This window comes from Lepisma saccharinum, chromosome 8 (genome assembly GCF_977018435.1).
Source record: "Lepisma saccharinum chromosome 8, izLepSacc3.1, whole genome shotgun sequence".
NCBI lineage: Eukaryota > Metazoa > Arthropoda > Insecta > Zygentoma > Lepismatidae > Lepisma > Lepisma saccharinum.
This window is the reverse complement of record NC_139236.1, coordinates 19,279,313-19,304,632: the sequence shown is the minus strand read 5'-3', so window position 1 is coordinate 19,304,632 and position 25,320 is coordinate 19,279,313. Positions and strand designations below refer to the sequence as shown.

Below are 25,320 nucleotides of genomic sequence, written 5' to 3'. Positions count from 1 at the left end.
TATTGTCCCATTATTCCCCAATGTGCGCTGGAGCATCGTGTGGAGAAACATAGCGGCAAACCACCTCCCCAATCGAGTGTGCTCCATATGGTACTTAACTTACACGATGCTATCGTCACTAGAGTACGATTGCAGAGATACCTTATGGCCGACAACTCCCATTGTACCAAATGAGCACAGGACGACACCTTAGTGCATCGACTGACGACATGTGTGACAGTCGTGGACCATTGGAAACACCTTAAGAAGTTACTTGGAATCATATGCTGCCGCTCCCCGAATGACTTCACGGTGAACCATATATTAGCTCCAGAGTTTCAGTATTTTCCTCTCACAAGAACACGTGCAGTGCAATTTCTCATAGGACATTTTGTCTATTATGTGCTTGGCAACCAACCTCATGTACAAAAACTGTCATTCAAATTCTATGCCAATGAACAATATTATCACAATGATCAGATAACCTGTAAAGCCTTGTATGCAAATTTCTTACATGGGATCCTTTGAAATTCACGTCCAACTGTAAAATCTGTGTAAGTAATAGCTTCTTTCAATAAAGAAAAAAAAAAAAAAGAGTCAGTAACGTGTCTGACTACCATGCTAAAGGTACCGGGTTCGATCCACGGCCGGTTCAAATCCGGGAACTTTTCTAACGTCAGAAGCGGCCCCGGCGCCCACCCAGTGTCAAATGACATGGGAACCTGGGGGAAACCCTGGGGGGTAAGGGCGGTCAGGGGCGTGATGCTGATCACATCACCCCCACTCACGACTGGATCAAGAAAGTATGGGACGTTACCCCCACACCCCCTATATGCCTTCATGGCATGGTGCTAAGCACAGGGGAGCACTTTACTTTTACTTTTTTACTATTTTTAGTAGCCCAACTGTTTCTACTGTTTTCAGTACATTAACTCTATTGCTAATGTTTCCTACTGTTTTGGGTAGTCCAACTGTTTCCTCTATCTTAAGTAGTTGAACTGAACTCTTAACTTTTTCAGTAATATACAGTAGAGCGTCGATTATCCGAAGTAATTGGGGGACATGGGTGTTCGGAAAACTGGTTTGTTCGGATAATCGAACTGTACATGTTTATTTGCCAAAAAGAAGTACTGTACAGTAAATTTATTCATAAAAACAGGCATCTCTTTAAGTATGTATTACAAAGTAACGTACAAAGGCAACTTTAGTAGGAATATATAGTATGTGGTACAGTTTATTAAACAAAAATATGTACATATTACATACGCATTTTGCATGAACAATACACACAGTACACAAAATTAATGTTTAAAAAAATCCTTTATTTTGGTCTGTCTAAGCAAGCCTACATGCTTACGAGCAGCTAAGTCACGTACTTTTTTCATTACAGATATATGAAAGTGAGCGAGTACACAGTTCGGTTAAGCGGTCGTTCGGTTGACCGACGTTCGGATAATCGACGCTCTACTGTAATTGTACAACTAACATATATTATTGTGTTCAGTATATTGCTGTCTGAAAACAGTGCTCCTGTCAGTAATGAAAATTTTAGTTTCTATACAACTGGAAATGAATGGAAAAATCATAAAAAACACTAAAATAATTGTATGGTAAAGCATGTGGAACTTGCTACTTAGGAATGTGTTCACACAACAAAGAAATTAAATAAAGTGAACACGTTTTTAAGTGTGTTGCTTCACTGTGGTTAATGCACTTGTAGAAAATTGAAAAACATTCTCCCTATATTCACACGAAAACTGCAAAAAATTAGTTTAAATGAAGACCTGAACAAAAAATGGATCCTTTCTGCAATTGCATTACACAGATATAATAATAACCGTGGAAATTCCATGCTGAATAACAAATCAACTGATGATCATGTATTCAAACTGCTAGCTGCTTTAAGGTTGAGATATTTCTTAAGAAAGAATTGTAGTAACTTATTCATTAATATATATCTGACTTCAGTAGTATTCATTAGAAAAGCAGTAGAAATTCAGTTCATGTACTACTGCTTTTCCAATTCACTTCAAAATCACTGAAAATATAGTGTTAAGAATTAATTTGTCTATTCTTGGAGTCAATAAATGATTTTATAATATATTGTAGCAAGTATTATGCATTATTAACGCCTCCCCGATGGCGCAGTGGTAGCGTCGTCGCCTTGTAATCAAGGGGTCCCGGGTTCGATACCCGGTGGAGGCACAAGTGGTTCGGATCCCACTTTAAACTGTAGGTCCAGTCCCAATTAGCCTTACCGTGCATAAAGTGGACTTAAAACACCAAATCAATCCAATCCAAGTATTATGCATTATTATTCACATTGTTTTTTCAGTACAGTAGCCCTACTGCATAGTACAGTAGTCCTACTGTAGAGTACAGTAGCTGTACAGTAGATCTACAATAGGATTTCAGTACATTCCACAGAACACAGTAGAAGACATTTGAAAACAGTAGAATTTGTCTACTGAAAACAGTAGAAATTTCCAGCAGGGTGAAGGATGGGATCCACATTCCACTCCCTTTATCCGCACTGCTGAACACAGGTTACTGATTTCAATTCTACTAACCAGAGAATGTGCTATACCTTGAACCTTGGCTATCACATCTCAACTGAGGCAAAGGCAATAGGTGTTCGTATATCGTTTTTAAACTATTTATACAAGTGTGACTACTGCACCAGTGACCTCAGAAGTGTGGTACAACAAATCTTGGCATTGTGATTATATCGTGAATGGTTCTTTCAATATGATTAGTTATTTTTTGATACCTTTAGCCTGGACACACTGGATTATGGACCCAGGGTTAACAACATCAAGGCCTCCAATATACACAAATTGCATTTGTAGCTTTCAAGTAAGGTTGTCAGGTGGTTAGTCATATTTTTTAATATTTTCGCCATATTTCCATATTCAAATTTATTTAATTTTCTGGCCCTTTTCAAACTAAATTTTCCACATGGAGGCTCTGGGCTGAAGCCTGACCCTAAATCTGGGACTGCCTAAATAGAACTAGGTGTGAGAAGATTTTTATGCGACAATTGTGGAAGGAAGGAACCTGTTTATTAGTGATTACATTCAAATTAATAACTTTAACTTTAACTTTGATGGTATTAAAAAGCTGGTAGGATGCACAATAGAGCAGAGGAATTATGTAGGAAAATCATGGAAATTATTTGTGCAGCCATAAGAAAACAGTAATGTAAATGCAGAAAATTTTGAAGATTCCTAGTATATCTAAGTCTTACCTGAAATAGTGGATTAGAGTCAAATGAAAACCCATCTGAGCCTGGTTGATCCATCAAACTTTTGGCATCATCCTCCAGATCTTCAACTGCCAATTTGGCATTGAAGGGGATGCTTCGGAACTCCAGGGCAACAGTACTAGGTGCACCTTTATCCTGTTGATGAAAAAGAACCATGTTCATAGTTGAATTCTTTCTGACTTTTTTAGAATAAATGACATGGGCACCAATACATGAAAAAATATGGAAAATATGTCAAAAGCTGCTCTTTGTGACACAAATTAACACTGACATCACAAGTATGAATCCCCGTAAGTGGCATACAATGTTTGTTCACATTTGTCAGTACAGCATCATGCATGGTTAAGTGCTTTGTTCAGAATGGACAAAATTTAGAATTTGCTAATCATTCTTATAGATATGTGAAGAAGCTTGAAGTTTAATTTGTGTAAAGAGTTCTTACCATTGTGAGCAGAAATATAGGAAATACAGTCAGAATAAATGCATAGGCATTTGTATTGTTGTTCATAACTCATATTGGGGAGTATCATGTATTGATTCAAAGAAATTATTTAATGAAACACTTGGTTCAAACATTTTTATATTAACTCCATAACCCATGTATAAAAAATCAACAACCAGTAACTATAACAACAATAATATATATGGCTGTTTCAGCCCATGGCTTCATAACTTAAACTAATATATAACAATATTCCCCTTGGTTACAAAATGAAACATAATAATAACAATAATCTTAAGATTTCTAATCTGGTTCATATCTGCAAGGTGGTTTATGAATTTGTTCATCATTATCCTCCTCCTTCTTCTGACTTCCAAAATGATACCTATCTTTCTTGTCTTGCATCCATTTTAACTGATCTTCATGCACGATCCGGTTTCTACCTTCAACATACAATGTAAAAGTAAATTTGCAGAAGTCTGAATTTTTTGTTCATGAAGTAAATTTCCTTCCTAGAAAATTTACTTCATGAACAAAAAATTCAGACTTCTGCAAATTTACTTTTACATTGTACTTCATCAATCTTCCCAAAACTAATACAGTTAGTTTGTAACAGTCATACAATGTATCTGCTCCTAAAAGAATGTCATCACTAAATGATACCACTCTATCAATACCACCAAGTATTGTGTCCATGGCTCTTTGAAATACTTGAGAACTTATTTTAGTTCCAAACGGTAAACGTTTATGTACATACAAATGACCTTCATTTACAATGGTAAGAACATGTTGAGACTTTTCTTCGACTAACAATTGATGAAAAGCTGAACGTAGATCAATCTTCGTATACCACTTATGTGAACCTAACTTATGATAAAGTTTGTCAAAAGTTGGAAGTGGATATTGTAAAGTATCTACATTTGGATTTACAGTTTTGCTATAGTCAGCACATACACGAATACTTCCATCTGCTTTTCGCACAGGAACTACAGGACTACTCCAATCAGAACTTTCTTATCATGTATTGATTCAAAGAACTTATTTAATGAAACGCTTTGGTTCGAACATTTTTATATTAACTCCATAACCCATGTATAAAAAATCAACAACCAGTAACTATAACAACAATAATATATATGGCTGTTTCAGCCCATGGCTTCATAACTTAAACTAATATACAGGGTGTCATTTTAATGGCGCCCACGGACCACGGAAACGTATAGAGCACATCAAAACAAACAACTTTTCTCAGTAACATTTTTCTCGTTGGTGCGTCGATTCGTCGCTACAGCCGTTCAAAAAAGCCCGTTTTGCCGCCTGGATGCTGGCAACCCAACACAGCATTTGATAGTATCATTGACCTCATTTCCTGCGGCGAAACAGTGCACGGCAGGATTGCAAGGAACACACAAATTTTGTGAAAAATGGCAAACTACCAATCACATTATTAACTGTAAATCGAAGCGAGAATCGTGTCCAGCAGACCGAACATCATATCCTACCAGCCAGAAGATCAGCAGTCATCTCAGGGGAAGGGGGAAGTGAACCAACGATATGAGAAATGGTAAAAAAACGTATTCAGAATGAAGTGTCAATATCGGATTTTGTCTCAGCCTACATATCAAATATCAACAACAATAAATTTTATTGGACTTGCAGCTTACATGTGGCTGTTTACGCCCAGCTACGGTACATGTCAAATATTTTCAAATCTCGTTGCAAGGTTGATATCTTCAGGTTTGTATCCAGATACCTTGTGGTACTTTTGTGCTGATAACGGAAGTGTCCGAGGTTCACGTTGTTACATTACGGCTAAAACACGTACAACCACAGTAACAACCTAATGATGAATCAGGAGCGAATATACTGCCCTGTTCACAGTTGCAAACTATTACATGTGTATCCGATGCATAGATGAACACAGTCGTCGGAGAGCTTGTATTGCTACTACATAGTATATCCCTGTATTTTCAATCATTATATTATGTGTTGCTTACCTTTGGAATTTTGAGTTCTTTCATTTCTATTTTGTCATCTGTTCAGTGTGTCACAGACAACTAGTTTCAGAAGGACGAAGTGTATAGACGAAATTGTAGATGCCAACTTGGTAACTAGATTTGCAAATATTTGACATGCAAGCTGAGACAAAATTCGATATGGCCACTTCCACTTGAATTCTATTTTCTTTCTGCCATTTTTCGTATTGTTTGTTTACTTCCTGTGAGGTTACAGAACTGTTTTCTCGTTTTGTTTTATGGTACATAATGTGGCTGATTGTAGCTATGTCATTTTTCACAGAATATGTGTGTTCCTGGCAACCCTGTAACGCATCGCCTCACGACGGGATATGACGTCACAAATACTATCAAATGTTGTGTTGGGTTGCCAGCATTCAGGCGGCAAAACGGGCTTTTTTGAACGACTGTAGCGTCGAAACGATGCACCAACGAGAAAAATGTTACTGAGAAAAGTTGTTTGTTTTGATTCCTCTATACGTTTCCGTGGTCCGTGGGCGCCATTAAAATGACACCCTGTATAACAGGGAGGGGGTAATTGCTGAAATTTGAGATGACTTATGTATTAAACATGTTTACTTTAACATACAAAGCTCTAGCAGCTGAAACATGACGTCACAAGTGTGGTACAACAAATCTGGATGATATTTTGTAATCAACTGAAACATAATGATGTATGTTTCGGAGCTCCCCGATGGTGATAGTGTCATTTCCTTGTAATTAAGGAGTCCCGGGTTCTTACCCGGTGAAGGCACATAGTGGTTCGGATCCAACTTTAAACTGTAGTTTAGCCTTACTGTGCATAAAGTGGATTTTAAACAACAACTCAATCAATTATTATTAATGAATGCAGATGAATGGCGAGAAACATTTTCCTGCTAGCATATTGTAAGAATGTAGACTACATTGTGTAAATAGATACATTTTTCGACTTGGCAAGGGTGTATTTTGTGGATAAAATAAAACTTAAAACATAACACTTAATTCAATATGCTGGTAACAGACCTTTTTTTTTTTAAAAAAAAAAAATGAAGCACCTGAATCACAATTTTGACACCCAAACTAATATACTGCTTGAAGCAGGCCTACTGGCCCTAGTTCTGAAAGTAGTACTAAAAACACACCCAAATATCTTTCCACTAATACTACTTAATGAACTCTCTAGGCAGGGGTATTATTATGAGAAGTAGGGTTGTGACATTTCCCCTTATATTTGCTACTCCCCCAAAATGTTCATACACATTCATATTGTTTTCTTGTTAAAGGAAGAATTCTTAATTTATACCACCTTCCATGTTATACAAATTTAAGCACAAATATAATGATGTTACATTTCTTACCTGTTATCAAAGATGAGAATAAATGTAACAAATTAGGGATAGACTCATATTTTTCTTCTGTATACAGTATCAATATAAAATTTACTTGTAACGATTCTACCAAGATATAAAATTGAAAATGTTCCGTGAAAACACCAGCAGTTCATTGATCTCCTTAATTAATATTAGGACCGCCATTATCAAACACGAGGTCCTCTACAAATTATACATGCGAGGCCCTAATATTATGAAAATTAAAAATATATCCACTTTCAACTCCTTGTAAAGTTCTACACTAGAATCAATGTATTTATTATCTCTCTCTTTCTGCCTTCCAATGGCATAGTGGTAACGTTGTTGCCTTGTAATCAAGGGTTCTGGGAACGATACCAGTATTGGCTCGAATCCTATTTTAAACTTTACGTCCAGTCACAATTAGCCTATCTGTGCATAAAATGAACTTAAAACTCAACTCAAACTCCACCCCACCCCCTTTCAGCACATGAACTTCTCGTGAACCACCGACGAAACTTGGCAGCATGCAGAGGCATCACGACAAACAGCTTTTATTATCTTTTTTATAGTTCATGTCTAGTTTCATTAAACTAATTTTTTTCTTTTAGAAGTTAGTACTGAAGCGTGATCATGCTAGCAGAGTAGCCGCTACTCTTTTAATCCATTCGCTCAATTCATGCATTATTGCTTATCGTATTTTATACACTTGCATGAAAGACTCCCGAAGTTTTATTCGAAGATCTGATGGCGATTCTTTCATACTGTCTGTTGCGGTTCTTTCCGGCAAAAAGAAAATACTAGTGGGAACCGTGAATGTGATGCGTGGCTGCAAGCATACAGGATAAAAGTGCTGTTTCTTGAGGGTTTGTAGGGTTCAAATGAGACCTCAACAAACAAAATGTTATCCAGAAATATCAATGATGTCCTCTACATGCCGTAAAAGTTCGTCCATGGTTCACAGCGAGAGTACATGTATAGTACAATACATAAATGTTTGTGTGTGTGTGTGTGTTTTACTTAAGTGGGGAGATGGTATTAACCCCGCTTGGAGATTTTGTGCAAAGCGACCCCTCAGCTATCCCGAAACAATGCTCCTCTCCACTTTGAGCTCTAACTTTACAGATTAATATTCTGACAGTATGAACATTTGGTCTGGTTTGATTTGGTTTACTTTACTTTGCTTTTCTACCATTTTGGGCTAATAAGGACTATGAGGATGAGTGATGATACGATGCAAATTGATGAAGGGTCATTCATGTGAAGAACACCTATGCCCAGGCCAGGATTCTAAGCAGTGACCCCTGCTCGTCGAAAACAATGTTCTCTTGCCATACTTATGTGGCGTAAAAATTCGATTTGGTGATGGGATTGACAGCTTTGTTATGCAAATGGAGCAATATAAATAACATGAGAGGTAATCTAGATTGTTTTCTCTTCATTGTATTTGTGTTCTCTAAAGGTATTTCCTTCTACCATACCATACTATTTGAAATGTTCGTACTTTCGCGGAGTGGTTAGGTTTTAGGTTTCCATGCCCGGGTTACGCTACTCATACGTAGCTCTCTAATTTCCTCACGATTTTGGGTGGCCACCGGTTCCATAGACAAGCCGAAATATCAGGAGAAAAGTTGTAGTCATCCCCCACGAGACTTGAACCTGCCTGCGCCCCATAACAGGAGTCCAAAGCATGGCGCCTTAGACCGCACAGCCACGGTATATTTATATAAATTACATATATAGTTCTACTGGTTTTGGAGCACTGTTTCAATCCTTTCGATGAACGGTACCAGATGTCTCCTTATTCATTGAGACACACAACTTACTGGATACGGCGAACCTAGGACACCGAAGACAAAGTCTTCGTGAACCCTTACCCTCTTAATCATCATTATTGTTGGCATTTCCGGTATGTGCCAACAGAAGATGTCTGAGTGCAATCTACCCTGATTAGAAGGGAAAAATTAAAACCCATTTCCTTTCGAAATTTTATCCTTTGTTCATATCACTATACCTTAATTAAAAACCTCTATCTCAGAAAACATTAACCACGATTACAGGTTTTGTAGTTATGTGCTTGTGCGTATATGTGCGTGTGTGTCTGTGTTTCTGTACACACACACACACACACACACACACACACACACACACATACACTTCTTACTTTGCCTTTCATTTTGCACCATTATTCTCAATTTACCGAGTACATTACGGTGTTGCAATAATGTAAATGCTCCCTTTAAGGATGAAGCATGTGGCAACAAGGCAATGTCAGTTCTCATTGAGGCTCGTATCAGCATACAGAACAGCCTCAAGGGTGCATGCTACGTTGAAAATTCAAGCACATTATATTTAAAACCTCATATTTCCAACAACTTTCCCCTCTTTCCATTTTTCGCCATCTGCACTAATAACGCAGTTTGTTATTAGGTGTCAGACTTTTGAAACACCCTGTATATATACAGATTATAAAAAATTGAACTAATATTATTTCGTGGTCTTGTCTGACACTCCTTTTGATGCCATCGTTGAGTCATGGAAGCTTCAAAACATAAAGTTTGATCTGAAATATGATCGCATAGATGAAAGGGTTATTTTTAGACTTTTCGCGGCCATATTGGCCACCATATCTAATATTTTTTGATAAAGTGGGTGTTTTTAATTTCTTATCATAATACAGTTATAAACTGCAAATTAGGTGAAAATAAGATGTCATGAATGATAAGTAACTGCAATGAACAGGAATGAAATCTTGGTGTTGGCCACCATTTTGAAGACGCCATTACAGACAAACGAGGGCTTAAAAACTTGGGGTCTGGGGCGTTTTAGGTTCGGGAATTAATGTAGTATCCACCCCCCAAAAGGGCACGTTCTCCGCCGGAAGTGAAATATTTTCCGGTGTTAAGCTTTAAAAAAACGTTAGTTTCAGTAGAGACGCTATCGTAATTAAATACTTCATGTGGATTACCCCATGATTTGGGGGGGGGGGGTGCATGACGAGATTTGAGAGGAGGATTCTGCCATTAGCCTTGGGGGGGATGGACACCACTGCTCGAACATTAAAGTTTATGTAATAGCAGTACTTGTAATTTAACCTTACATGGCAAATATAACTCTGCAATAATGTATTAACATTTATTGCAGACATAATGGAAGTAGCCTACTATGTTTCATGTTTGGAGCTTAACAATGTTAAAATATTGAACAATACATGACAGTAGCTATGGAACCACGCTAAAATTCAGTGCTCACTGCGATGCTGAGGAAAATTAGTTCTATCAAAGTGAGGTAAGGTAACCATATTCTATTTCGTTTTCATCTCTCTCCAGGAAAATGTTTTGAAGCAAGGTAAACATAAACGTGGTGTGGCTAAAGCATGACAGACACAGAGTAATACGTAAGTTTTCTTTATTGCTCATGACATTGCATTTTGTGCTTATTATTTACTCCCTTCTGTCCCATAATTATTGTCCAGTACACTTTTGTTCGTTGTCCCAATTTTTTGTCCAATAGGCAAACTGTGACATTGGTGTATACAGAAGAAGAAAATTAAACACGGTAATGAGTCATACAACGTTATTACTCAAGGATCAGTACAAATTGGCCGATCAAGTATCCAAAAGAACATAAATAAAAAGTCACCATTTTGGCATACCGGACTATAATTATGGGACAGAGGGAGTATGTAATTCTGTATGCAAATGCCAGATAAGTAACAAATATAGGATTAATTTTTTGAACAGCCTTTGTACATCACTTCCAGTGCCATATTCTGAAAATTTGACCTGGTTTACTGCAACAATGCTTATTATGTACATATAATTAGATATAATAGTAATAAAACAAGAATGCAGACATGCAAGTAAAACAAAAACAGAAGTTCGACAACTTCAATTTACTGGTAATTTTTATATTTTTCTTTATAACCTAAAATTGTAACTGGATTTTCCCCCAAGGGAAAATTTTATTTCACCTAGCAACATTGCCTCTGCAAACCATGGCACAGAAATAGAAAGAACAAGTAGTTTTATTCTCCCAACTTGGTTTGTAGTGGTGATCTGACCATGCAGGCAAATCAGTCCTTACGTTTGCATAAATTCTGGTTTAAAAGCTTGTATAATTTGTAGTTAATAAGCAATTTCCTATACATTAAAGCTAAATATTTAAAAATATATAAGAAAAGTTGATTTGTTGGCGGTAATAGCGCTATCATGGAGAATACGCCAATGATCACATAAATACATTAAGCGCTAATTTGCCGCGTTTAATTTCGAAATTGAGGTCTACCATGGATATTCGGTTATGACCATGTAGACTGGAGTTCTGGAGCTTCATTCTTGCAAGAGAGGGAGGAATTCCCATGGTTCGGATACCAATTAAAGCTGTAGGGCCGTTTCCGAGAAGCATATGTGTGTAGAAATGGACAAATTAGGCTGCACTTTTAGGCTGCGTAACTTCCACTCCCTGAATCCACGAGCTCTCTAATTCCCAGTGCAAATGGGGAGAGGGAGAAGTGCTGGTCGAGTAACCTTCCCTTCCTGTTTACGCGAGGCCTTGGTCGAAGCTCCACCCTCCCCTCCTCCATTGGGCAAGGGTTTACGTGCAAACACATAAATAACCTAATGGGGGTGTGATAGTAGACCAAAGGTTGGGCGCAAGCTGTTCAGAATCAGTGAGCTCTTCAATACTACCATTCGCGAAAGTTATACTGTTTACTGAGTATTGTTCTTATTATACAGGGTCTATCTATATTTCCATTGGTTATTTACGTCTACTTTAAAGTTTCAACTGCCGTTGGCACGTGCTGCAATGATGCTGTATAATAAGAGTTCTTTTTTTCTTGTAAATCATTACTTGTTCCTCTTTATTGAAATTTGATTTTCTATCTCGTTTGTTTTTATGCACAAATTTGCTAATCGGAACCAGACCAACAATTTGAAGTAGGATCCGAACTATACATGCCTAGAAATAGAAAAACTGGACGTTTGATTACAATATTAATTCACTACGCCATTGTCGAGAAGAAAGTTCTACATAGCGCTCATTGCGAAAGAAATGACATAACTTAAAAATCGCTCTTTTCGAGTCATCTGAAGAAAACGAAATATGGGGAGAACGACAGATGCACTCCTGAAATTGAGGCTGGCCATTTGGATTTTTAATGTCCTTTCGGTGAGATTACGTTTGCTTTATAATCCTAAAGATAGGAAAAAATCTTGGGTAGACATCTGGCATACCAGGCCCAAGTTTTCTAGGGGCCCATAAATTCAAGATGGCCACCACTTCACACACCAACAAAATAAATTGATGATAAGTCCCTAACAGGATCAAAAGAGAAAACTCGTCCACCTCAATCTTTCTGCGGGACTTATGGCCAAGGACCGGATTATTAAGTAACTCTATCACATCTTGCTTTTAACTAGCCATGCAACAATTGTAAGTATGTACTCTTGCTCATAGTTTATCATTAATTATATCGCGTTCTGACTTGCAATTGTGTTCATGATAGTATCAATATTGCAAGCCGTGTAACTATTTTTAGGTGTGACGTTGCTGCGTTCATCTCTAAGGGATTATTTTCTCTTTATAACAGCTCTCTTCAGTTTTTGATATGTGACGTTATTCTTAAATAATTTGTTATTATATACTTAGGGTGATTATTAATATTCCTCTTTCTGACGTTATTGACAAATGTTTTATTGAGTTCTCAAGACTGGGTCGCAGTAACAAAATGTTAACCTACGGGTGATATATAAACTGATGATAAACCAGGGATTTGTAGTAGAATGTATTTATTTTCTGTTTCAGTGTTTGTAGTGGCTATATTTGTTCTGTGCTGTTACCTTCCGTACTGATCGAATAGCCGCACTGCTCTCTAAGATTGAAAAATGAAGAAACGACAGAGTAGCAAACCCAAAATGAAAATGGTACGTACTGCTGTATTTTCTATTATTATGGATCGTGTTTTGAGTAATTCGTATTCTAATTATTGATTAGTATATTGAATTTTTCCATAGTTTTTTTTATTCTATATACATTTAAAATATCCTACTAATACATGGTGTTCCGGAAGGAAGCAGCAATACTTTCTGAACTGGTAGTATGTGTGTGATTCTAAGCAAAAAGGTTCATATGAACATGGGTCCTATTTTGAACGATAACGGAGATATGAACAGAAATAAAAATGATGTAGGAAAATGTAAACAAAAACAGTAACAAGTAAAACATGCCAATGTAATGGTAATTGTGTAAGTAAATACGAGAAGGGACATGCTGATAGTAATCTTTATTGCATGAATTTGTGTTGTAGCAGTAAGTGAAGACTAAAATTGGTAAACACTATAAGTGCCACAATAATTCAATCACCGTTTTCCACGTTAAACTGTGAAATGTGCCATGCTTTATAATGTAGTAAATGTGAAATGTGGCTGGTAGCCCTCTAAGTAGTTCAAAGGGCATGTAAAGAGGCACTAGTGTGAACGTTCTTATGGGCTGATGTGCTAAATGATGCGATTTCCCAACACTTTCGCTTTTGGCATACACGATAATTAAGTATTGAAGCAAGCAATAAATGTAGAAAAATGCAATGTTAATACCTGCTGGTCAGTACTCACATGAACGAATGTAAGGAGGGAAAAGGTGGAATTGAGATGTTGAATGAGCAGGTGATCCATCATGCTGCAAGGAAAAGGAACATCGTCTAAATGGTCAATCAAATCATTTTATAACAGATGAAGGTACCGCTGTGCATTCATACGTTCAAGAAGAATGTCGCCAACCATGCCACACCACATGTTTATGGAAAATATGTCTTGGTACCCTGTGACAAGGGTTTCGTGAGGGATGTCCCGAGCCCAAGTGTGTCCATTACGGGTATTATTCACATCAGTATGAGTGAAGGTCGCCTCATCAGTGAATAAAATGTATGGCACTTGTACTGCATGCTGTAGTAACCAATGACAAAATCGACGGCGTGAAGCATAATCACCAGGACGTACGTCCTGCACTGGTTGGTGGTGAAATGGATACAAATGTTCCCCATGTAATGTCCGCCACACACGAATATGTGGAATACCCAGATGTGTTGCCATTCGTCTGGTACTAGTGGTAGGACTTTGTTGCACCATGGTAAGTATTTCCTACTGTTCATCAACAGATTGTCTGGTTTCACTTTCGGAAGTCACTTTAGCACTGGAAAGTGTTCCACGCTCTCTCAATGCACGAAACGTATTAGTAAACACTATCTTATTTGGTGTCCTTCGTAATGGAAAACGCTTCCTGTATTCTTAAACACCCACGTGCACACTTCCATTACAAAACTCTTACACAAACAATATGTCCGCATACTCCTCATTCGTGTATGTAGGTGCCATTTGACGGTAACTGTCTGTGAACACGCTACGGAAACAACCCAGATAACAGCATCTCACAAATGTGCAAGTGTTCCAAGTACACACTCTCACAGCACTGCAGGTAAGACGCTTCGATGAGTAACTGTGTCATGTGTGCTGCCACCTATTGGCAGTCTTGCGATATTGTCACAGAACGTTACGGTTTACTAAGGGGCCATGGTAGCTCGGTCAGTACGGCATTCCACTACCAATCCAAGGTTCGCAGATTCGACTCCAGGGAAACCTGGAATTGCTCTAATGGTGGAAGAGGCTCCGGTGTCTATCCAGCGTCGAATAACATGAGTATTTACTTACACAATTACCATTACATTGCCATGTTTTACTTGTTACTGTTTTTGTTTACGTTTTCCTACATCATTTTTATTTCTGTTCATATCTCTGTTATCGTTCAAAATCGGACCCATGTTCATATGAACTTTCTTGCTTAGAATCACCCATATTACCAGTTCCCAAAATATTGTCGCTTCCTACCAGAGCACCCTGTATGTTGCAAGTGTGAAATGAAAATGCAACAAACTGGTCTATGGGAGTGTAATTACTGTTCTATTATCTAAAACATTTGATCCAAAATTATGTTTTCAATCTATAACCTATGGCCCTTTCTCTTTTCAAGGTTCCACAAAGGTTGCAACATGTACCATGAGTTCCGACGTAGTCTTCAATGAACATTCACGTGGGTCAAAATGTCATAAATAAATTATGTCATAATATTCAACCTGAAATGGAAGGGAGTAAAAACATTCTCTGATCAAAGACAAGGCTAAATCTCGGTTATGAGGCCAGCCAGGAAAACACGAAACCTGCTATCATGTTCACGGATTATGCACAGAAGACATTTTACGGCTGGAAAAGCATGAATGACCAGATGAAGGTTAACTTGAGTATGAAATAAGAAATCGACATAGTTGTGTATTGATGGTCATAAAAGTTATGACAGTTGGGAAAGACTCTCCACGATCCCTGTTCTAGAAAACATCCTACTCTGAAACATAGTTCAAAGAAGGCGATTAGGAAGAAAAGGAAGACCACAGAAACATAGTCAAAGACAGAATATGATTCCAAACGTGGAATTCCTAAGAAAACGAAGGATGATTTGATTGATTTTCCCATATTATCCAAATACCAATTTTATAACACACTGTCAAGGAAAACATATCTTAACATTTTATTACTATGTGTTCATCTTTATCCACATAAAAATTCAATTCTAGACCCATTATGTTCATTTTCATTAAATATAAAAAAAGTAATAAGTGTCCTAGGCTTAATGGTGTCATTATAAGAAAAAGTTTTTTTTAATTGCATTTTGCAATTGGGTGCATGTAACAGTTTGTTATGAAATGTCTCAAAAGGATCGCCACAACTATGTTTGAACAATTCAATATTAATTAGTTTCTCGTATTCAGCTGCAGCTTGTGACTTTTCAAGTATGTGTGCTGTACATGGTGATGTTGAAGGGGGCTGGAATTGTAAAAGTAGGTATCACATATCTAATTTCTAGGTAAAAGCAGGATAAATTATAAAATATTTTGCAATTACCATATTTGAAGTTCTTTAAAGACAAAAATGGTATTCAGAAGTATGTATTTACCACTTTATTTTTTTTCACATACTTCGCGCAAAATACAACGAACCACGTGAAAATATTTGGGTCTGATGAATCCAGGTTAGAACAATTCACGTCTTTCCCCCCTTTTTTTGTTTGTTTGATTCACACACTTGTATACAAGTGTTCCAGAGTTTGAAATCCGCGGTGGGCAAGGGAAGAGGAAATTCCCATGGTTCGGCTTGCAAGTAAAACTGTAGGACTCTTTCCAAGAAGCATATGTGTAGAAATGGACAAATTTGGCTGTATTTTAGGCCCCATAGCTTCCACTCCCCGAATCCACGAGCTCTCTAATTCCCAGTCCAAATGGGGAGAGGGAGAAGTGCTGGTCGAGTAACCTTCCCTTCCTGTTTACGTGGGGCCTTGGTCGAAGCTCCACCCTCCCCTCCTCCGTTGGGCAAGGGTTTACGTGTAAACACATAAATAATCTAATGGGGGTGTGATAGTAGACCAAAGGTTGGGCGCAGGCTGTTCAGAATCAGTGAGCTCTTCAATACTACCATTCGCGAAAGTTATATTGTTTACTGAGTATTGTTCTTATTATACAGGGTCTATCTATATTTCCATTGGTTATTTACGTCTACTTTAAAGTTTCAACTGCCATTGCCACGTGCTGTGATGACTCTGTACAATAAGAGTTATTTCTTATTATTATTTATTTGTTTCGTGTCAGTGAAAGTTAATTTTTCTTACAAGTTTGTTTCTATGCACAAATATGCTATTGCGAACCAGTCCAACAGTTTGAAGTAAGATCCTAATCATTTATGCCCTCACCAGGAAGAGAATAACGGAGCACTTGATTACAAGGTGCATGCTTTACCCACAGTGTAATCGGGAGAGGTTTGATTCAATGTTTACAAATTACATATAATTGGTGTCGCGAGTAATCTAAACGTTGAGAACCAATTCGTATTTTTCTTTCTACATTTCTTGAGAATACAGGACCAAAGTCATGAGCAAAACATGCTGCGTGTCACTTGAGGGCTTCCCCAATCGAGAGCAGGGCTGTGAATCGCATTGGTGCTGATTGCATAGGTTCGGTTGCAAGTGCACGTGTCGTTGAAATCTCCATATGGAAGAACCCCTTTTCTACACATCCCTTATTCTCTTATTCCTTTGAAATCTACATGTGGTTGCCTTTATCACCAGTTTTTCGTAGATGTTAATATTTTCCTTATGTTTGTACTGCATAGGTTCCTATGATACTCTAATGCATGTGTTGGTTTGCGAGCACTTTAATCTGCGGCTAAACTTGGGATAAGTTCCACATGCACTTTTCCAGTTTGGAATCTCTTATCAGTTTTGAGCCATCCCCTAAAATACGTTTTTTGTGGCATGCCATGTCACTGCATTTTTACTAGCTATCTCTAAATCATCTAATTCTAAACCTTCTGTACTTCTTTAGTTGTAAGCGTGCAATATTTTATATCTGTCGAAGAACTCTCTGTAGGTTAAGTTAGGTTTTTACGTAGTATTGCTTGCTTCAATTTATATACTTTAAGTCTTCAGAATCAAACTGAAGTAAAAAAAAAGTGTAACACTAACAAGATCCTTCGTGCATATGAAAACGGGGATCTTGTTATACTCGGATGTAATTGACATTTATATCTGCAATCAAGATATTAAGTCAATTGCAGTTGGTTCTCCGATGCTAGGCTGTAAGGTACAAATGGTCTTGCGTCCCTCTTCCAACTGAAAAAAAGAGGCCCTCACAGATGGTAGAGACGTTGACGGTGTTGTGAGGCTTTAAACTAACAACTACCTGTACAAAGTAACTTTAATATCTGCGACCAAAACTATTTTCTGTCTTAAAAGCCTACCTCGATGGAACGTTCGCGTGTAAGGACAATAATTTGAATGGGATTGTTCATTCCAAAACTTTTCTGGTGGTGGCATCAGCCTCGTTGTGTCCCAAAAGAATTTTGTTTGTCATTTGCTTGCCTAAACTTTACATTGGAGCACAATGGAATGGCTATTCAAACGTTATTTTCACCGAAGGTAAGAGTTTTTCGTGTAAATCGATAATAAAAATGAGTTTAGTAAACTTTTAAGATAATGTAATAAGTCACAAATTTCCGAAAATTACAATCTCCTGAACCTGAGAATTACCATATTAAGCCTCGGCTGGACCTTTCTCTCAACAGCTGAAAACAACTTCTCTTTCTATTGAAAAAATCTTCCAACATATGCTTCAAATTTCTGTGATAGTCTGCAGGACTTTTCTAGAAGGATGCATGATGTGATGTAATTTATCAACACGGAATTTGGGGTTCTTGCTTGGCTTACAAAAAATAGTAAAAATAGCATTTAGGAGGTGTGAAAGCAGCTTTAAATGGAGCATTTGAAGAGTTTTAAAATATTATACCATTTAGGTTCAATATTGTGGATCTTAATGTCGTGAATTTATATTGATAGCTACAAGCGTTTACCCAATATTTTCAACAAAAATCACATAAATTTATGACAAAAATATTACAAGAATTAGATTTCGGCCTGTAGTCCAGGGGCATTTGTAATCCTGTGGGTTTTTGAATGAAGGGAATATATGACTACCGGTGATACGTTGCTAGTGTGGTACACAATAATTGCCAGCAATTGTGGCAGAAGGCCCATGTGATGTCATAAATCCAAGACGGCTACCGCTTCATGCACTAACTACGAAAATCCATCATAACTCCTTTAATAGTGGTATTGGAAATTTTTTATACCAGGTAACCAAGAAAGTTCATGCGGTTTTAGTACAAAGAAGAAAAGGTCCAAAACAAATGTGTTTACCTTATATTTATTCTGCAAAATATCCACCATCTGCTTCTACAGCCTTCTCCCATCTTTGTACAAGCCTGTAGATGCCATGTTTGAAAAAGTCTTTGTGTAGGGCTGCAAAAAACTGCACCACCGCGTTTACAACCTCCTCACGAGTTTGGAAATGTTGATTGCGCATATGGTTGTCCATAGACAAAAAAAGATGGTAGTCTGATGGAGCGATGTTGGGTGAATACGCTGGATGTGGCAGAAGTTCCCAGCCGAGAGAAGAAATCACCTCCAGGGTCATCTTTGCTGTATGTGGTTTAGCGTTGTCATGGTGGAAAAGAACACGCTTCCTATTCACTAATGCAGGTTGTTTTTTTGCAAGCTGTTCGGCCACTCTTTGCAATTGTGTGGAGTACACCTCTTTGTTGATGTTTTTACCACTTTCCAAGAACTCATAATGCACAATCCCAGCCGTAGTCCACCAGACACACAGCATCACCTTCCGCTGATGAAGGGCAGGTTTTGCAGTTAAAGGTATGGTGTCATTTGACGATAGCCAATGGTATGAGCGTTTCTTGTTATCGTACATTACCCACTTTTCATCACACGTCAAAATGCAGTCCAAAATTGGACAGTTGTTGTTCCTAGTGAGCAAGGAAGCGCAAATGTTCAGTCGTTGGAGACGGTTCGCAGCAGTCAGCTCGTGCAGGACCCACTTACTCAGTTTCCATGATTTGCCAAGCTCATGCAAGTGCACACGAATTGTTTCAGCACTTACCGCAAACCGTTGAGCGAGTTCTTGACACGTTTGATGTGAATCCTCTTCAATTGCGGCCTTCAGTTGGTCCACATCGAGAGATTTCGGTCTGCCCGATCGAGGTTTGTCTGCCAGTGTCTCATCACCACTCGAGAAGGTCTGAAACCACTTTTGCGCTGTCCGTTCACTAATTGTACCTTCTCCAAATGCTGCACATATTTTTCTTGCTGCTTCCGCTCCTTTTGTGCCCAACTTGTACTCATACAGTAAACACGCCATGATTACTGCATTCGACACAGCCATGGTTCACTGCGAATACTTGCTCCCGAACTATCGACTGCAACCTGTTATCTACGTTAGCCGACGTGCCAAGGAATGAGCTTTCCGCCAATCACACATACATGTACCCCTGGCGGCTGAACTGCGTACTACCCCACGAAAACTACGGGCAGTTGTAAAAACCGCATGAACTCTCTTGGTTACCTGGTAGATACATGTTTTGTTCAGAATTGAAAAGGGAACAAAATTGATTCTTACAGGGTTTTTTTCATATCTTGCACTGTTATGGAGATATACCTAGTGAAACTATTTTGTGCTCTTTTCTGCAAGGATTCTATGAATATTTTACACTTTACTTGACATTCTGGCATGTAAAAGGGGAAAATTACTGCCTGTGATATTTTGTTGATGCCTGCTATTGTGGCGCATTGCCTGTGTGACATCATACATCCAACGTGGCTGCCTCTGCAGACATTAACAAACAAAACCGACCATATCTCCTTAACTTCTTCTGGAGTAATTTTGACCATTTGTAAGTTTGTTGGGTTTTCACACGAAGGGAAGACATGTGTATAGAGGATGCTTTTTGGAGGCATGCAATCATGTATTACAATGTGTCAGAAACCATACATGACGTCCGAAATCCAAGATGGCCACCTTGGAAGTTCTGCACATGACATGCTGTCCATATCCTGATTTAGAGTTCGTTTATCAGATTTTTCCACAGGCATTTTCTGTTAATAAATAACAAGTGAAAAATATAAATTATTATTATTATCATTATCATTACTATTATTATAAATATTACAGTAAAGGAGTAATAACATCGCCTGTGAATTTTGCATTGTCTTTTGAAATGTAAGCAGCTCACCTGTCATCAAGACTGCGAGTGGTTGTACTCATTTGCGAAATATCATGCCATCAATACAGTCACTTTATTCAAATTCCTCGTCACTCTGATCTGAATCTCTATCCTGTAAGTCATTGTTTTCACACTTTTCTTCATATTCACTACAAAGACAGTTCAGTACGTTGCAGGGACTGATCCTGGCATATGCATGAACATTTCCTCTTTCCGCGACCACATGTCAACTGTAATCTTCTCTGAAGTTCTAGGTAGTGTGAATATGACAAGAATGATCTTTTTGTCATTCTCATTTTCTTCTTTCTCCATTCAACAACCTATTGGGCTGGGTAGATTTGGATGTTTCTTTTCTGCTTTTATTTCACTCCAATACTTGGAAGTAACTTCACCTGGTGAAAGGTGTGAGGGTTATTTTGGTGGCAGCATTCACACTATCTACTAATGGTATCCCAGTTTGTGTTTGTACTTGCAAATAAGGCAAAAAAGTGGTTGTTGAACGCATTTCATGGCGCAGAAGATGATGTGCTTGAATCTCTTGCAAATCTTGGTTCCCCTGGATTTGATGAACAAGTTGACAGAATGAAAGAATGAATTGATTTATTTTACTTCTCGTTTCTGCTACTTTTGGCTAATTTCAAAGATGCAAATGAATTATAAGATGAAATAGATGAAAGGACAATCATAAACACATATGGGCAGCACACGACTCAACGCCAGAGCATTGATTGATTGATTGAGTTGGTGTTTTACTTAAGTCTCACTTTATGCACAGTAAGGCTAATTGGCACTGGACCTACAATTTAAAGTGGGATCTGAACTGCTATATGTGCCTACACCGGGTAACGAACTCACGACCCCTTGATTACAAGGCGACAAATAGACCACTGTGCCATCGGGGAGGCCCTAGACGTCAGAGCAATGTTAATCTGCAAAATGCAGTCCAGGGTGTACTTCGTGGAAGTGAGGTTGATATTTGGGCATCACGTACACCTCAAATATGATGACAGGATTTTTAAGATGACAGGATCTTGCCTGACACCAAAATCAAATATTTCGGCAAATTACGATGGTATCTATACGCAAAAAGGGATATTCAAGGCTCATGTCTTGCCCAACCAAAGTTCCCCTCACACTTTTTAATCAGAAGGAGTTATTTCCAAGAATTGGGATCAAATAAAAGTAGAAAAGGATCATCCAAATCTACCAATCTCAATAGGCTGTTGATGGGAAAAGAGAAAATGAGGATGACAAGAAGATCATTCCTGTCATATTGACACTGCCTAGAGCTCCAGAGAATGTTGAATGAGGATGCCACAGGCGACGTCATTACTCCTTTACCATAATATGATAGTTTCCAAAAAGTAGAAAAATGGAAGGGGCAGACCTGCACGATTACCATAAATGATCATCAAGATGTGTAACTTCCTTTACGTGCACAGGCAACAATACTGCTAGTGACAAATAGACCCGTGATTGAAAGGTAAGCAAAACACAACCTGCCTCATTCTGTATCGTATGCTCATTGTGATTGGAGGACAATCTCTTGGTAAAGTGTTCAATGTACAGTAAGAACATGGCACAAATACATCATCGGACGTCTGGAAGCAGGTCAAACAAACTGAAGTCAGGCTTTGGCGATGGTATAACATCCAATATGCATAACATTGGACTTAATAGAAAAAATTAATGTAAGATTTTATGTAAAAATCGACAATTTTGACTGACATGTCGGCGTTAAATGAACCTGTCTTGCCTCTCTATTTTCACTGGAGGCACATGGCACAGTGGTTCAGATCCCACTTTAAACTGTAGGTCCAGTCCCGATTAGCCTTTCTATGCATAAAGTGGACTTAAAACCACAAATCAATCAATCAATCATTTTTTTCACTTTCATTCTCTATCCTTTGGTTTTAATTTTTGAATTATCCATTAAGGAGGAAATGTAATTAGGAATTGTACCATGATCCAGCCTCCCTTAGCCTTCCCCTGCCCCCAGGGGTGCCGATATGGCATATACATAGTTCACATAATCACATAAAGGGGGGGTTCAACATTTCATTAAGTGAAAATCCGGAACACCACTGACCGTAAGCTTGTTATGAGGGCTGTGTTGGAGGACCAGACACATTTGTGTGTTTGTACATACATATCCATTATCACATTATTTACACTTCTTTTTTTTTTTTAAAAAAAAAAAAACAACAACAGAAATCCACTTCGAAGTATAGGCATTAATCTTGCAATTCATTTTCAGTGCCATAATGAACTAAGCTGCTATCTCACAATGTCTAAACTTTATTTGAAAACTGTGGACTGAACAATGCAGGCATCCAAGCACTGACTGTTTACAGTAAACAGCTTACTATGCAATGGAAGAGATTTGCGCGTTCGTGAAGTCAAATAGAGGAAGTGGACCAAATGTGGGCCCCCATTTTGTTTTTGACGCATATCAAGGAAACCATGAAGCCAAAATAAAAGGTACTAGAGCATGAAATAGTACATTATGTACTTATTCAGTATGTCTCCTCCCGTAGAAAGAACAAAATGGCTGCATTGTGAAAATTCTATTTTTCGAAGAGATGCAATTTTGAAGATTGGGAAAAACGATCCTAAAATAGACCCCCTTATATTAATTATGCGAATCAGCAATGATTGTTACAATAAAGAATATGTCTAAATGCAAATTAACGAGAGAGAAAAACAAGATACTTTTGGTTCAAAAAATGTTGGGACATGCATGAAAAAGAAGTACTGTCCCAACTAAACTGGGATGTCTGCTGGTAGCTTTGCCTCAATGGTTATAAAACTAATATTACTCAATAATGCAGACTGCAAAGTTGCGTATCCTGCCTCTGTCCATAACACTCACATTCATTTATGCAAGAATGAAATCGAAATTCTTCCAAGATTTTTTTTTTTAAATTTATAATAATTTTCAGTTATTTTCGTAGGTTTTTACATGTTCACATTAAAATATTTTATGGTTCAAGGGGGGGAGGGCATACCCCCCATGGTCCCTCCCCTGGGCATGTGCCTGTTGTTGATCGTAATTTGGTTTACAGGTGTGCAATCTTAGAGAACACAAACATTGCATCACAGAAGAAACAGAAAACATCATCTGCACTTTACAAAAAAATGTGTATGTTGCAGTCGAGGTTGTATCAGAACCACTTAGCCACTTAAACCACTTTCCAGTAAGTCGACTTTCACTTTTACAGCTATTTATAAGAAGTCGGACCAACCTCTGTGGCAGAGTGGTTAGCACACCATGTTACGACACCAGGTGTCCCAGGTTCCTTTGGAGAACACAAATACAATTAAGAGAAAACAATCCAGATTACCTCTCATATGTAATTTAACTGCCTCCTTTTGCGTAACAAAGTTGTTAATGATGTTTCCGAAATCGATTTTTTACATCACATAACTATGGCAAGAAAGTATGTTTTTGGATAAATTTCCAGTAGATGGAGGGGAATTTTCAGTCACTGCTCCTGAAGCATCGGGATATTTATATAAATTACATACATAATCCCCCGTGACAAAAATTAGCAGTCAGAGAGGGGTGTAGAAATCAGAGGGAGATTCCCCACCCTTGAGGAGCATTTTTACTTTCTCTTAAAAAAGGTGTAGTCCTCAAACTTGATTAATTTCAAACGAGGGATGCTCATTTCGGCATTCGTCTATTAGCTGACGTTTTTTTTTTTCAACGTCACCTGTGAATGTAATACTTGGATGGAAATCGCATGCACTACTGGTTTAAACCATTATAACTTCAAACTTGTTACATATTCACACAGTGTTAAAATCCGACAAAATCTGCAAACATTCATTCTCTGGGTTTGGAGGAAATAAAATTAAAATTATCTCCAGTTCTGTACAGATTGGATTATGTCGAAGTCTACCCAAAGGTTTGTTGACCTGTGTTTCCCACCTGGGTATACCTTCTTGTCATCATTGCTCAGTTTAGCCAAGAGAGTGGGAGGCGCAGTTGGTGCAAATCCATGTCCACACAGAAGATCACGGCCGTGCTGTACTCTCTCGAACAATTAAGTTCTTACAAGAAATCGGTAGAAGGTTCGGGTGGGTTGCAAACCTAGGTCCGTTGAATTGCAGTCTTCCTCCCTGCCTGAGAGGTACGAGAAAATCTTCACGTACTTTGGTCTCGAACAAGAAATTCAAGTGTGCTATGGATGATGGAAATTTACTTTCACAAAATCTATTCCCAACACGCGTGCGGTTTCCTATTTGAAACTCCAGTTTCCCTACTCTATATAGTGCATAAGCTGTGATTACAAATATGGTTGTATCATAATTTTACGTGTCTTTTCTTTTGATTCGTCTGTTCTAATGTGATCACGTTTGCCAGAATAATAGAAGATGAAAAATATTATATAAATATTTTGAAATCGTGAGGCCCTGTTCGGTGGCACAGGTTGCACACCCCTAAAGTTGGCACTGAATTTAATATTTACAAATAGATGCCTGCAATTTGTTTTACTTTTCAAAACAAACTCTGTATTTAGACCTTTACTTTACAAACCAGGATATAACAATAATAATAAGAACCCATGGCTCGACAACCATTGAAGGGCCAATTGCCAGTCTCCCTCCCACAATC

At 38.0% G+C, this 25,320-nt stretch overlaps 1 protein-coding gene across 1 annotated transcript in view; it reads right to left on the bottom strand.

Moving 5' to 3' along the window:
* LOC145990874 (FRAS1-related extracellular matrix protein 2-like) overlaps positions 1-25,320 on the bottom strand; it is a 46,348-nt gene that overhangs the window by 9,400 nt on the left and 11,628 nt on the right. Inside the window, exon 8 of the mRNA XM_083126324.1 lies at positions 3,227-3,379. Coding sequence (XP_082982450.1) covers positions 3,227-3,379 — 153 coding nt within the window. The remainder of the gene's footprint in view (positions 1-3,226; positions 3,380-25,320) is intronic.